The 14,984-nt window shown below is 40.0% G+C and overlaps 1 protein-coding gene across 2 annotated transcripts in view; it reads right to left on the reverse strand.

Annotated features, from left to right (window-relative positions):
- Window positions 1–9,634: 9,634 nt before the first annotated feature.
- The window catches only part of LOC124670260 (folate synthesis bifunctional protein, mitochondrial-like), an 11,681-nt gene continuing 6,331 nt past the window's right edge, over window positions 9,635–14,984 (reverse strand). The window contains exons 1-2 of one of the 2 annotated variants that reach the window (XM_047206756.1): window positions 11,361–11,538; window positions 9,635–11,247 (exon numbers count right to left, since the gene is read on the reverse strand). In XM_047206756.1, coding sequence (XP_047062712.1) covers window positions 9,737–11,247; window positions 11,361–11,451 — 1,602 coding nt within the window. In that variant the 5' untranslated portion in view covers window positions 11,452–11,538 and the 3' untranslated portion in view covers window positions 9,635–9,736. Of the gene's footprint in view, window positions 11,251–11,360; window positions 11,539–14,984 lie in introns of those variants that run through there. The other variant, XM_047206755.1, reaches the window with a different exon arrangement.

Below are 14,984 nucleotides of genomic sequence, written 5' to 3' on the forward strand. Positions count from 1 at the left end.
CAGAAATAAATAAGGTAGAAACAAATGATGATCTCAAGTAGACAATTCAAATAAGAGCAAATTAAAAGGTCTTGCATTTAGACAATAAAACCCTCAAAAATCTGGTTGAATCGAAGACCAAGCCTTGCGGCCAGGTATGTCATACGGCACTTGCAATGCATGAATTTCATCATTGGGTAGAACAAGGTCAAAAGCAAGCTAGAAGTAGCTTCAAATTATACAAAAACATGTAAAAATGCAAACAAATGTTGAATAATAATAAAAAAGATAACACCATATCGAACATGTGGTGATATAATTGACATGTCCATTTTTTTTTCAAGAAAAAACAAAAACCGCTGCATTTCATTTCATTTAAAAGATAGAAGTTCAGTTACAACAACTGCACTTTTTAAGGTCTCACCGGTGGACAAAGGAGGGATATAAATGCACAAGAAGCCACGGAATGCAATGTGGCTCCCAGAGCATATGTTCATGCATGTGGAAAAATAAACCAAAGTGAAAGTAAAAAATTAGCAAGTAGAAAGCAGTACAGATTTAAAATACAAATCTTGTGTAAGAATAAATTAAGCTCACAAGTAGAAAATTCCATGCAGTAAAAAGGTCTTGCATCTAAACAATACAAGCCCTCGGAAACCTGTTCATATCATAAACCAAGCCTTGACGCCTAGTAATGTCATACGACACTTGCACTGCATGAGTTTTCTCATTGGGTCACAAACCAATCAGAATTTCTGTTGGGTGCCTTCGCTATATTCTTTTTAAAACACGCTAGAAGTTACTGAGAATTAAAATCCAAATATGCACAAGAGATGGAAATTAACTCTGCGGCAATATAAAAGATTCTCTCAAGTAGACATTTGAAGCAAATTGCATTACATTCAGGACTAGCCTACAGCTAGCTGCCGTTCCAAACATCAGCCTTCAGTGGCCTCATCACCTTCATGTCATCAAGCAAAAGAATGTTCTAATCTACAAGACCGGTCATACTTGATCTTCTGGTCTTCATACAAACCTTCTAATCTAAAAGACTAGTTAACCTCCTCGCCTTGGTGTCTTCAGCAGACAGAAAAGCAAGCAACACCTTTTCCTCATTATACAACACATGACTGGCTCTTCCTCCTATTTCAGTAGGATAAGGTATTGTCCCAACAACTTTTTCAGACTGAAAACACCATTTTCATCGTATAGATCCAGAATAACCTATTCTCAACCCAGCTTAACTTCAAGGCACCGAAGGAAGACTCTGCCCTTGATAAAACAGAGAAGATCATCGTTCTCGAGTCCCATCCCTAGCTCTCCAATATGGCAAGGAATAGCCAAAGCCCAACCTTAGAGAGCTCAGACCACTTGTGGATAAGCCTATCAATCACTAATGTGCTTCGCACTTTCAAGCATATTTATACTAAAATCTTATACATGTTTCTAGTTTATTGTCTTAGGTTTATAAGTTTGAATATTAAAGTAAGTTACTATACTTTGTACAGTTCTGATGTCCATTAGTGCAGACATTTAGTGCACAACTAAAACTTTGATTGTTTATGTAAACAAATTTGGGCCATCTAAAAAAATACCAAAATTTATTTCCCTCCAATTCTTAGAAACTAAAATAGTAGAAAAATCATCAATATATTTTTAGTATGTGTGATCTAGGCATACTATCTTCTTTTATATGTTATGTACATTTTATAATTAGACAATTGGTAGACCATTGTATAGGTATCAAAGTGAATGAGCATAAATATATCTCAATACTATTCGCAAAAAAAAACATATCTCAATACTAACTGATATATTGATAGAGTTTAAGTGTAGTTACATAGAAAATTCTAGAGTACACTACAGAAAATTAGGCCAGCACGAATTTGTATAACAAACCATCGGCATGATCAAATTCAGCCAACACGAATTTCTAACACAAATCAAGAAGAAGAAGAAGAAGAAGAAGAAAACACGTCTATATCCAGAATATTTTCGTCCTGCCCCTACGGCTCTGCCTCCATGTTCTCCTAGGATAAAAGTTCAGGCTTCAGAGCAATGAATGAGATCTTGCATCCATACCATCGTGGTGTGCGGCATTGGGCACCAAGACAAGGCGAACTCGTGGCGCGCTAGATGAAAGACACGAGTCGAGGCGGCAGCCTGTTGTTAGCGGGAGATCCTAGTACGGAAGCCTTCTAGGACAGTGGCCCGGTCGTACAATTACATCATATGGAAGTAGATTGTGGAATTGCAGAAGCAGGGCATATGCGGTCCCTATAAACCGAGCTAATAGATCTAAAAAAAACGAGCTGATACGGCTAAAGACAGGTTCCGAAGGTTGGCAGAGAACCTGATAAGCACAGTTGTGAGCTGATCAACGGAGGAAGTTACTTGTGCTTTTCTCAATGCCATCACCAGGTCATGACACTAGAGTTTTTCTCAAGCACGGCAAGGTGCACTCAGCCAAAGTAACCACAATACTACATCTAAGCACCCCGCATGCATACAAATGAAGATAAAACCCCATATAATAGTCCCTCCAGATCCAGAAAATAATCGCAAAGGAAACACACAAGAAGAAAAATTGCCTAATCCTGCAGCCAGGACTAACGGTTAAGGTGCTCACAAAAAATTTAGAAGGGGTGAAAATTGGCACAAGTTTGGCTAAATGGGGTAATTTCGATGAAAATTTACTAAATAGGGTAATTAGTGTCAAAAGGTCAAAATAGGGGGTAAAAAGTGGAATTCACTCTAATAAAAAAGAGGGAAAAATATGTACAAAAATTTGTTGGAGAGCAACAACTAAAAGGATCATAGATCCCAAACAACAAAATCTATCTAAAAAGTTCTACTCACGATGGTAAGTCATGATATGATTTCCTCTTTGCCTTATAATAAACAATGAGAGCCATTTCATTCTTGATTTTTTTACGGGTTCTGTAAATGCTTGGGGGGCAAACAGGTTTATCGAAAGCAATACAATAGCAACACATTCTTTCTTCTTTTTGGCCGTAATTCTACCGATGTATTAGCAGTGCAAAGAACCCAAAAGTAATAAGATTACAAACATGTCCATAGACACCCGGCCCCAAGCGACGACTACATATATTGGCAATGGTATACAGTACAGTACCAACGAATTCGCACAAATAGGTGAAGCGGAAAACAATATCAAATAAACACATCAAGAGGAAAATAATATCAACCGATTGATTCAAGCGAACTAGCGAAATTGTAAGGGCTGAGCGACTGACTTCGATTGAGCGATAATGAGTCCTACTTGCCCGGGCCTGAAGAGAACATGTATACCGTGAGGATCTACTAGCTGACCGCGCCTGTCGGTGCGGCCGCATAAGAACGGCGCCACCAGCAGTGGCCGGCTAACGCGGCTGACAGATAGCGTGGAGAAGTTTTGGTGCGCGGCCTGATTCATCTCACCGGTGTGTCTAGAGAAGAACACGACGCCGAAGGAGGTGTCTAGAGAAGAAGGTGGGCTGGCTGCTGGATTAAAGACGAGCGTTGAAAATATTGGGCGCTCGTTCGAAAGTTTAGGCGCGCGAGGGAAGTATATGCTGGTGTAAATTTCCCCGTCCCCTTCTTTTTTGGGTTAATCTATATCTATATTTATACCTCTATCTATCTATGTATATACATGTTTTTATATATTTTTATAATATATGAGATTTCGAATTCGATTTTTTTCACTCAGTTCTACAGCCCTCCCGTCAATGCACCTTCGAATTAATTGAAGCCGTTGATTTGCAGTTTAGAGGTGTCGCGAAAATAAGATAGTTTGCATGCACATTGTGTGACATTGATAGAGAAAAATACTGAAGAAATTTGTAACCTCGTATATAGTTTGTTGTAAGAGTTGAGAGCACACCCTGCAGCTGAAGATTTTTTTGATTAAGGCTCTTTCGTGATAAACTTGAATCCACATCTCCATTGTGACTTCTTCTTCCACTGGCCACTCACTTATGTATGCTTAGAAAGGGAATCTGAGATCAGAGCATCTGATATGGGACTCTGGTAGAGAGGGTTGTCGATTTGTAATTAAATACCTGGTTGAGCTCCACTCCTCATCCTTTGAAGTTGGAATGCCTGCAATTTCTTGACTTTAGCTGACTAGCATGTGGGTCACATATAGGATGGGTCCCACTTGTCGGAGACTCAATGTTAGAGTAGGACACTTCACGGGATCCCGTTTGGATCTACCACCCAATTTTTGGTAGAGATATGCGTCTTCACATGGCCAGCGAATCTATACCAAAGCTTTAAACACAAACGGTATATGCGTGCTCGTATTCAAGTACTCCCTCCGTGTCATGACTCTTGTCGTGGTTTTTGAACTCAAACTAAGACAAGACTTGTGGAACAAAAAAAAAAAAAATTGGCCAACACTATGTTTCACACCATATCAACTGTCAGGAACATAATTTCACTTTTGAACATAGGGAGAAATCACTATATCCAAACATGAACACGCGAATAAAATGTGAGATTGGCCAGAAATAACTTATTATTCAGGGATACAAAGAACAACCACCTCTAACATTGCGACATTAATACATGATGATCGTGCCATCCCGAAATGAAACAGCGTACCCCAGCAATGAGCTTTGCAATGAGCTTTCAGTCTGTCAAATGGTTTTATTTGTACGTAACCAATCAGAAGCAGAAAACCATCTTTTGACATATGGAGATTAGAGCAGCTAGCAGAAAAGGCCCAAATGCTGTCTCCCTCACACAGCCCTTTGTGACACAGCAAGCTCTTCCCTCCTCTGCCGCATTTTGTATTGCAGCATGGATAGAGCGCAGTCCAAAGCAGTTTCCCCTGATAAAAAAAGTTCATGATCGTCATCAACACTATCATTGTCATTTAAGCAAAGCAGCATTGATGATTAAAGTATCATTTTCAAGTGCTGATGTTTGGATATGCTGCTAACCAAGTTTATCTGCTTCTAGAGGCTAAAACACTGGATATGCTACTAACCAAGTTCTAACTTTACAAGGCTGATTGGAAAAGCCCATAGATATAGACTTTTCTTCTACCACAACTTGTACATAAGTTAAGTGACTACAAAAGCAATAAAAACATCTAGACCACCAAGGAGCAGTTGCAATTCAAATAACTGTCCCCCCCTTTTCTTCATGCTAACTGCTATTTTGCTTTAAACTGAACGGATATATGAGCATAAAGAGAAATTTGACAGTATCAACATAAACTGAGTGGAAATGGTAGTCCGGATGGAAATATGATGAACAAATAAAAGGAATTTTTGTGCTTAATGAAGGTTAATCAACTTCAGCAACATATCGATATACAGTATTTGACAATGTATGCCATTCATTCCATGGCAAAACACCTTCAGATTGTAACAAAAACCAACTTTGACCATTTTTGCGTTGAATATTTGCTCCACTATCCATAAGAATAAGAGCAATCTCAGTCTGGTTAAACAGAGCAGCCTGCAATCTACGGTGCGATTCGCAGCAGCCAAACTGGGAAGTATCGACACGGATGCGAGAGGGGAGTGGATGCGTACGCGGCGGCGGAAGGTGGAGAAGGTGCAGCCGCAGACATCGCAGTTGGCGGACTCCTGGAACGGCGGCGGCGCCTCCATGGCCTCCTCCGGCGGGACTGGCGGCGAACCTGAGCTTTCGGCGGTTCGCCTCGCCGACCTGAGCCGAGGGAGATGGTGAATTTGGGAGTCGCGATGACGAGAGAATTATTGCTTGATTTCAGATGCGCGAGCACGGATGGGGAACAGTGTGTTGCTGGGCGGTTTGCGACCATCGATTCGTGGTCTACCTACGGCCAAGATTGCACCTCCCGTGTTCTCCTCTGACTCTTGCTCTGTTTAGGAAACGAGCAACAAGTATCAATCAAGTCAACTAATGGAGCAATAATAACGCACATAATTTCAGCAAACTTGCAAGTGATTTGAACTCTTCAATGGATATTGTTTTACAAGGGTAGGGCAGTTACTTCAGCAGGGGAAAAAAATCAAGGCATGCATTCCTTTTGGTTAGCTGCCTTTCTCAATTTCTGGCAAACAAATCAATCAGCCTATCGTGATAGAGTTTCAAGAGCAGATTCTTAGTAGCTTCGAAGGTCAAAAGGCATAGGAGTGATGACTCATGAGAACTCTCGATGCTGATCTTCAAATTCAATTCAGACTTTTCATGCTCAGGTTTCTTGATGACGGGCATTGCTTCACTTCAAAGGGAGGAAAACAAAACCTTTAGGTTTCCAAATAATCAACGCACGCATTCCTTTTGCTTCCCAAATTCTGGAAAACAAGTCGCATATTCTTAGCAGCTTCGAAGGTAGGCATAGCCGCATAGGATGATAGGAATCATGAGAACACTCCATGTTGATCTTCAAATTCCATTCAGACTTTCCATGGTCTGGTTTCTTGATGACGAGCATTACTGCACTTCAGTGAAGGAAAACAAAACCTTCAGATTTCCATGTGAATGACCAGAACAGGGTGGCAAGAAAAGTGAGCACACACGTAATCTTCTCACACTTGCAGAGGTTTCAGGAGTGAAGGCAGTACAAAACGGGTCAGATTTGAAATCCAAATCTGTATGATGTAGACAGCAAATCTGCATGAACAAAATGGCAATCTATAGAGTATCCGGATGAGGGCACATTAAAAATGTTCTGCGTTTAGACAATATAAACCATAGGAAACCTGGTTAAATCAAATACTGAGGGTTGAGGAGTTGAGGCCTCGCTCATATGGGTTTCCTCATTGGGTAGAACATCAAGAAAATTAAGGAGTTACAAGGAGAAGACCCTCATTGGGTAGAACATCATCAAGAAAATTAAGGAGTTACAAGGAGAAGACTGATCAAAGGCGAGCCAGAATAGCTTCACTTTGTACAACATAAATTTTGAATAGTATAAACAAGACAAGACCACAGAATCCTGGGTTAACATCATTGCCATGAACACTGTAATCACCGGGCACTTGCAATTCTTAAGATTTCATCAGTCAACATAGCAGGAAAAATGCAAAAGCGACCTATGGATATTTGTTAAAATGGCCAAAGCAGTTCAGATTTAAAATCCAAATCTGTATGAAATGCAGAAACAAATAATGTAGGAACAAATGATGATCTTAAGCAGACAATTCAAATAAGAGAAAAATAAAAAGGTCATGCATTTAGACAATATAAAACCCTCACAAATCTGGTTGAATCAAAGACTAAGCCTTGAGGCCAAGCATGTCATACGGCACTTGCAATGCATGAATTTCATCATTGGGTAGAACAAGGTCAAAAGCAAGCTAAAATAGCTTCAAATTATACAAAAAAACATGTAAAAATGCAAACAAATGTTCAATAGTATAAAAAAAGATAAGGCCACAGCGAACCTGTGGTGATACCATTGACACGACCATTCTTTTTTTCTTCGAGAAAACGCAAAAAAGCCTTTGCGTTTCATTTCATTGAAAAGATAGAAGTTTAGTTACAACACCTACAGTTCTTAAGGTCTCATCAGTGGACAAAGGAGGATAAATGCACAAGAAGCCACGGGAATGCAATTTGGCTCACAAGAGCATATGCTCATGCATGCGGAAAAATAAACCAAAGTTAAAGTTTAAAATGAGCAGTAGAAAGCAGTTCTTTAAAACTCAAATCTTGTAAGAATAAATTAAGCTCACAAGTAGAAAATTCCATGCAGTGCGCAGTTAAAAGGTCTTGCATCTAGACAATACAAATCCTCAGAATCCTGTTCAGATCATAAACCAAGCCTTGACGACTAGTAATGTCATACGGCACTTGCAATGCACAAGTTTCCTCATTGGGTCACAACTCACAAACCAATCAGAAATTCTATAGGATGCCTTTGCTATATTCTTCTTAAGACATGCTAGAAGTTATGAAAATTAAAATCCAAATATGCACAAGAGATGGAAATATTCTGCAGCAACAAAAGATTCTCTCAAGTGGACATTCGAAGCAAAGTACATTACAAAGGTCTCACAATTGGATAATAAAACCCTCAGAAAACTGCTTAGATCATAGACCAAGCCTTGAGGCCTAGTAATGTCATACGGCACTTGCAATGCATGAGTTTCCTCACCGGGTACAGCAAGATCAGAACACAACTAAGGAGTCACTAGAAGTTTAATGAAAAAACTTCAGAAAACTGCATGAGAGCTGGAAATTGACTCCGCAAGAATAAATGATGCTCCCACATAGAGTAGACAACAGAAAAAAGGTACTCCCTCCATTCGAAAATAAGTGCCTCATTTTTGTCTAGATACAGATATATCTACACACATTTTATTTGTAGATACATCCATATCTAGAAAAGTTGAGACATTTATTTCAGAACAGAAAGAGTACATTACAAAGGTCGCAATTAGACAATAAAACCCTCAGAAAACTGGTTAGATCATAGACCAAGCCTTGAGGCCTAGTAATGTCATACGGCACTTGCAATGCATGAGTTTCCTCATTGGGTCACAAACCAATCAGAACTTCTGTTGGATGCCTTTGCTACATTTCTTTTTAAAACATGCTAGAAGTTATTGAAAATTAAGGCCCAAATATGCACAATAGATGGAAATTAACTCTGCAGCAAGCCAGCAACAAAAGATTCTCTCAAGTAGACATTCGAAGAAAAGTAGTACATTTCAAAGGTCTAGCAATTGGATAATAAAACCCTCAGAAAACTGGTTAGATCATAGACCAAGCCTTGAGGCCTAGTAATGTCATACGGCACTTGCAATGCATGAGTTTCCTCATTGGGTCACAAACCAATCAGAACTTCTGTTGGATGCCTTTGCTACATTTCTTTTTAAAACATGCTAGAAGTTATTGAAAATTAAAGCCCAAATATGCACAAGAGATGGAAATTAACTCTGCAGCAAACCAGCAACAAAAGATTCTCTCAAGTAGACATTCGAAGAAAAGTAGTACATTTCAAAGGTCTAACAATTGGATAATAAAACCCTCAGAAAACTGGTTAGATCATAGACCAAGCCTTGAGGCCTAGTAATGTCATACGGCACTTGCAATGCATGAGTTTCCTCATTGGGTACAACAAGATTTAAAAAAACACACACAAATAAGGAGTCACGAGGAGAAGTTTCATGAAAAAATCTCAAAATACTGCATATGAGCTGGACATTGACTCTGCAAGAACAAATGATGCTCACACATAGACAGCATCAAAAAAGTACATTACAAATGTCTCACAATTGGATAATAAAACCCTCAGAAAACTGGTTAGATCATAGACCAAGCCTTGCGGCCTAGTAATGTCATACGGCACTTGCAATGCATGAGTTTCATCATCAGGTACAGTAAGTTCAGAACACACATAAGGAGACGGATAAAAATTTCATAACACTCAGAAAAACCGCATGGGATGGAAATCAACTCTGCAGCACCAAATGATGCTCTCAAGTAGACAATTCCAAGCAAAGCATATTACAAATGTCCTACTCTTAGGTCTCACTATTAGATAATTATTAAACCCTCACAAAACTGGTTACATCATATACCAACCCTAGAGGCCTTGGTCTGTGTTACCTTTTGCTTCTTTGAAGATTCTACGGGGGAGGAGGCACACGAAAAAACTGTATATCTCTGGTTCGCTGTAAAAGTTATTCACACATGCTTTGATTGACTTAAGTGATGATACACCCCATATGGTATGAGCTCCACATCAGCATTCCCTTGTACAAAACTGACAACTGGTATGGCTTCTATCCTGGCTGTATACTTTCTATTATTTTCTTCTGTACTTGAGTGATGCATCAGAGACCTTTGCAGCATCCACACTGTATCTAACATTATGGACCCTTACTATATTAGCACCATTCAATATCCCAACTGTAACAGCAGCAGCAGTAGCTGCATCTCTCTCAACTGGATCCGTGCGATTGCATATTTCACCTAAGAATCTTTTCCTGGAGGGTCCAAGTAATATTGGCACATGTGAAGCACCTAGACTCATTTTACCCATCTCTTCTCTAATGGATTCCAAGCCCGCGATTACTTCAATATTCTGTGTGGATTTCTTGGAAAACCCAATGCCAGGATCAAGAACAATCCTCCACAAAGGAATCCCAGACAGCTCTGCTGCTCTCAACCGAGCATATAACTCAGAAGCAACTTCTTTGCAGACATCATCATACTGTAAATTCTGCTCATTCTGCATAGTTGATGGATCCCCTCTCATGTGCATGGTAACATACGGAACTCCCAGTTCAGCAACAACTTGAAGAATATCTGGGTCAAGCTGCCCACCAGATACATCATTGATCATGGCGGCCCCTCTTTTCACGGCTTCAGCAGCGACTTGCGCGTAGAACGTGTCTACCGAAAGCAACTTCCCTTCCATCTCAGGGAGTTTCATGATAGCATCCAGAACAGGGACCAGCCTCTCAAGCTCTTCTTCCGCAGACAGCCTCCTTGCAAAGGGCCTGGTGGACTGAGCACCAATATCAATTATGTCAGCACCTTCTGATATCAACAACCTGGCCTGAGAAATGGCAGCTTCCACCTCTTGAAACTTGCCTCCATCGCTAAAGCTGTCTGGCGTGAGGTTAAGCACACCCATAACCAGGGTCCTCTCACGCCAATCCAACAGTGCATTTCCAACAGACATGACCCTTTTAATGCCTTCTGTTCCAATTATGGATTCGCCACCAAGCTTGCTCCACAGATCAAAGAACCCGCCACTGCACTCTGACAGAGAGTGCCATCTTTTCTCCATACCGTCCTCAGCCGACGAACCCAGTAGGTCAACAAGAGGCGCCAAGACGAACGGCCTCTCATGGATGCGTTCATGTGGCACAATCAGAGACTCGGTACTGATCCGGGAGTCCCCATACAGAAGAATGTCCAGATCGATCGGCCTCGGACCGTACCTTACCCCGGCGGTGCGCCCGATATCCTTCTCGATCTCCTTGAGCCTCCTGAGCAACTCGTGAGGCCCCAGCTTCGTCGTGCCCCTGACGGCGGAGTTGAGGAACCGCGGCTGGTCGGTCACGTAGGCAGGGGCGGTCTCGTACAGGCAGGCGTGCCTGGTGATCCTGATGCCCGAGCTCATCATCAGCCGCAGCGCCCTGTCGAACGTGCTGACCCTGTCTCCCACGTTGCTGCCCAGGGCAATCACGATCTCCTGGTCGGCGGAATCGTTGGTGAGCGCGCTTTGCGTGTATGAACGGACCCGGAATGGGTTAGCGTGGCCCGGTGGTTTCCTTGGGGAGTTGAGAGGATGCCGGAGATCCAATGCTGGTACAGTCAGAGGGGGGAAATGAGTTAGGACTGTATTTGGTTGGAATGTAGAGGTGCTGGAAAAGAGATGTTCCCTAGTTATTATTGGGGAACTTTGAGCAAACTACTACCTGAGAAGGCATTAGGAGACGCTAGCCCTGCGCAGTAGTAGCCCTTGGCAGCTGAGTACATCTTCTTGAATGTGTCCTTGGCACGGAGCATCTTAGAGCATTCGAGCCAGGCGGCCTACTTCTGCTGCTTAAATCCTCGGCCACATCTAGCTCTCCCGGTCGTACGGGGAGATCCCTGTGATTGAAGCCCTGCAGAGTGAATCTGCTACGACGCTTTATTTACAGCTAAATCTGCAAGGCTCGACCTGCTACTACATCCGGGCCAAACAAAATCTGCGGTGTAGGCGTGTAGCGGGGACCGTACCTGTGGACGCCGGCGAGGGCCGAAGGCCGTGCTGGTCTGCACAGCGTAGGCGAGCGGCGGAAGGAGGGGCAGGGGATGAAGATGCTGCGGTTTGGCGGCGGGGCGAGGGCGGCGGCTGCTTCGCTTGGTTGGTGGTTTGTTTTGTTTAATCCAACATCGCCTCCATGCTACCAAGGGCATCGTCGCGGATTTCCTATACACCGACCAGGTCGGCGCGTACCGCGCGCCGCACACCCCCGCGCGCGGTACGGGCCGGCCCAGTTCGGGTGTTGGGCCACTTGGCCGTTTTCTTTTTTTGAGATCATTTTCTGTTCTTTTCTTTTTCTGTTCTTTTCTTTTTCATTTCTGTTTTCTTTTTCATTCCTGTTTTTTCTTTTTTGTTTCTTTTTTTTTCGTTTATTTTTATTTTCTGTTTTTTTCGTTCTTAAGATTTAATTTTTAAAATTTAAATATATATTTAAATGTAAATTTTTTATCTCCAATATTCGAGAAAATTCAAATTCGAAAATTCTTCAAATAAAAAATTGTTCAAATACGAAAATTGTTCAAATAAAAAAATTGTTCAAATACGAAAACTGTTCAAATAAAAAATTGTTCAAAAAAAAAATTGTTCAAATTCGAAATTTGTTCATATATAAAAAATAATAAATTTTGAATTTTTTTGTTCAATTTTAAAATTTGTTACAATTTGAAAATTGTTCCAATCTAAAAAATGTTCAAATTTTAAAAATATTTAAATTTCAGAAAACCTAAAATAATTTTTAAAATCGGGTCTAAAAAGAATCAGCTTTTAAAAAACGTAAAAAGAAAATTGAACAGAAAAAAAAAGCAAAAGAAACAAAAAAAAGAAAGAGTGAAAATGTTGGGCCGGCCCAACAACCCACCTGGGGGGTGTGCGGCGCCTGGTCCGCACCGACCAGGTCGGCGTACAACACCCCCCCATCGTCGGCGGGAGCTGCTATGCGCCGAGCTAGTCGGTGGGGAGCGAACGCACCGCACACCCCACGCACGCCCGATGTGGCTTACTGGGCCCGGCCCAACAGAAACAGGTAGGATTTTCTTTTTTCGTTTCTTTTCTGTTTGTTAATTTTTTACTATTTGAATATTTTTGAAAAATAAAAAATTATCAAAATCTGAATACTTTAAAATTTAAAATTGAGCATCTCTGCTTTGAACAATTTTTAAAAGATTTTCGCTTTTTTAAAAAAAACTTTTGAACAATTTTCAAATTGCAACAAATTTGAAAATTGAACAATTTTAAGTTTCAACAATTTTCTAATCTGGACAATTTTAAGTTTAAACTATTTTCTAATTTGAACAATTTTTAATTTGAACAATTTTCTACTTTGAACAATTTTCGATGTGAACAAATTTTACATTTGAACATTTTTTTTAATTTGAACATTTTAAAATTTTAAACAATTTTTAATTTGAACAAATTTTATATTTGAACGGTTTTCAAATTTGAACGGTTTTCAGATTTGAACGGTTTTCAAATTTGAACATTTTTTAGTTTAAACATTTTCTCAATTTGAACAATTTTTAAAAATTAAAATTTTCGAATCTGAAAAAATATAACAAAAACCGAAAACAGAAAAAAGAAAAGAAAACAGAAAAGAAACCGTAAAAAAGAAAAAGAAAAAGCAAAAACGAACTGCACAGGCTAAACAGACCCAAATGGGCCTGGCCCATACCCGACCAGGGGGTGTGCGGTGGCCGGTAGCCACCGACCTGGTCGGTGTATAGGTTTTGCCACCGGGACCTCCTCGACACCGACCTGGTCGGCGCTGGGAAGATGGGGGGGTGCTGTACGCCGACCTGGTCGGCGCGGACCAAGCGCCGCACACCCCCCAGGCGGGTTGTTGGGCCGGCCCAACATTCTCACTCCTTATTTTTTTGCTTTTTCATTTTTTTTCTTTTTCGTTTCTTTTTGTTTTCTGTTGTTTGCTTTCTTTTTTAAAAGATTTTTCTAAAATCTGAAACTCGTTAAAATTTAAAAAATTCAATTTAAAAGAAATCACTTTTTTAAAATATGAACATTTTTAAATTTGAACAAAAATGTATTTTTTTCTATGAACAATTTCCGAATTTGAACATTTCTGAATTTGAACAAATTTTATATTTGAACAATTTTTGAATCTGAACGATTTTCATATTTAGAACAATTTTCAAATTTGAACAAATTTCATATTTGAAAGGTTTTCAAATTTGAACGGTTTTCGAATTTGAACGGTTTTCAAATTTGAACGATTTTAAAATTTGAACTTTTTTAAATTTAAACATTTTCATAATTTGAAATTTTTTAAAAAATTAAAGTTTTCGAATCTGAAAAAATATAAACAAAACCGAAAACAGAAAAAAAGAAAAGAAAACAGAAAAAAAACCGGAAAAGGAAAAAAAAAAGGAAAAACGAACTGCTACAGGCTAAGCAGCCACAAATGGGCCTGGCCCATACCCGACCAGGGGGTGTGCGGTGGCCGGTAGCCACCGAACTGGTCGGTGTATAGGTTTTGCCGGGAAGATGCCGCACACCCTCGCGCTCCCGGGTAGCTAGCTGGGCCGCGGCCCAACATCAGGTAATTCGTTTTTTCTTTTTCGTTTCTTTTTGTTTTCTGTTGTTTGTTTTCTTTTTTATTTTTTTTTAAAATCTGAACATTTGTCAAAATTAAAAAAATTAAATTAAAAATAAATAACTTTTTAAAAATCGAACATTTTTCGCATTTGAACATTTTTAAATTTGAACAAAAATGTAGTTTACTCTATGAACAATTTCCGAATTTGAACAAAATTTATATTTGAACAATTTTCGAATCTGAACGATTTTCATATTAGAACAATTTTCGAATTTGAACAAATTTCAAATTTGAACGGTTTTCAAATTTGAACGGTTTTCGAATTTGAACGATTTTCGGATTTGAACGGTTTTCAATTTTAAACATTTTTTAATTTAAACATTTTTTAGTTTGAACAATTTTTAAAAATCGAAATTTCGAATCTGAAAAAATATAAACATAACCGAAAATAGAAAAAAGAAAAAGAAAACAGAAAAAGAAACCAGAAAAGAAAAAAAAAAAGGAAAAACGAACTGCTACAGGCTAAATAGACACTAATGGGCCTGGCCCATACCCGACCAGGGGTGTGCGGTGGCCGGTAGCCACCGACCTGGTCGGTGTATAGGTTTTCCCATCGTCGGCGGCTACTTGGAGCGCAACCGCCGAAACAGGAAGGGCTGTATGGGCTTCGTATGGGCCAATCCTCCCCGTGTCTCCGCAGCCCACAAAATGCGGGTTTTGGGCTCCATTATAATGAATGGTACGTAC

This window comes from Lolium rigidum, chromosome 7 (assembly GCF_022539505.1).
Source record: "Lolium rigidum isolate FL_2022 chromosome 7, APGP_CSIRO_Lrig_0.1, whole genome shotgun sequence".
NCBI lineage: Eukaryota > Viridiplantae > Streptophyta > Magnoliopsida > Poales > Poaceae > Lolium > Lolium rigidum.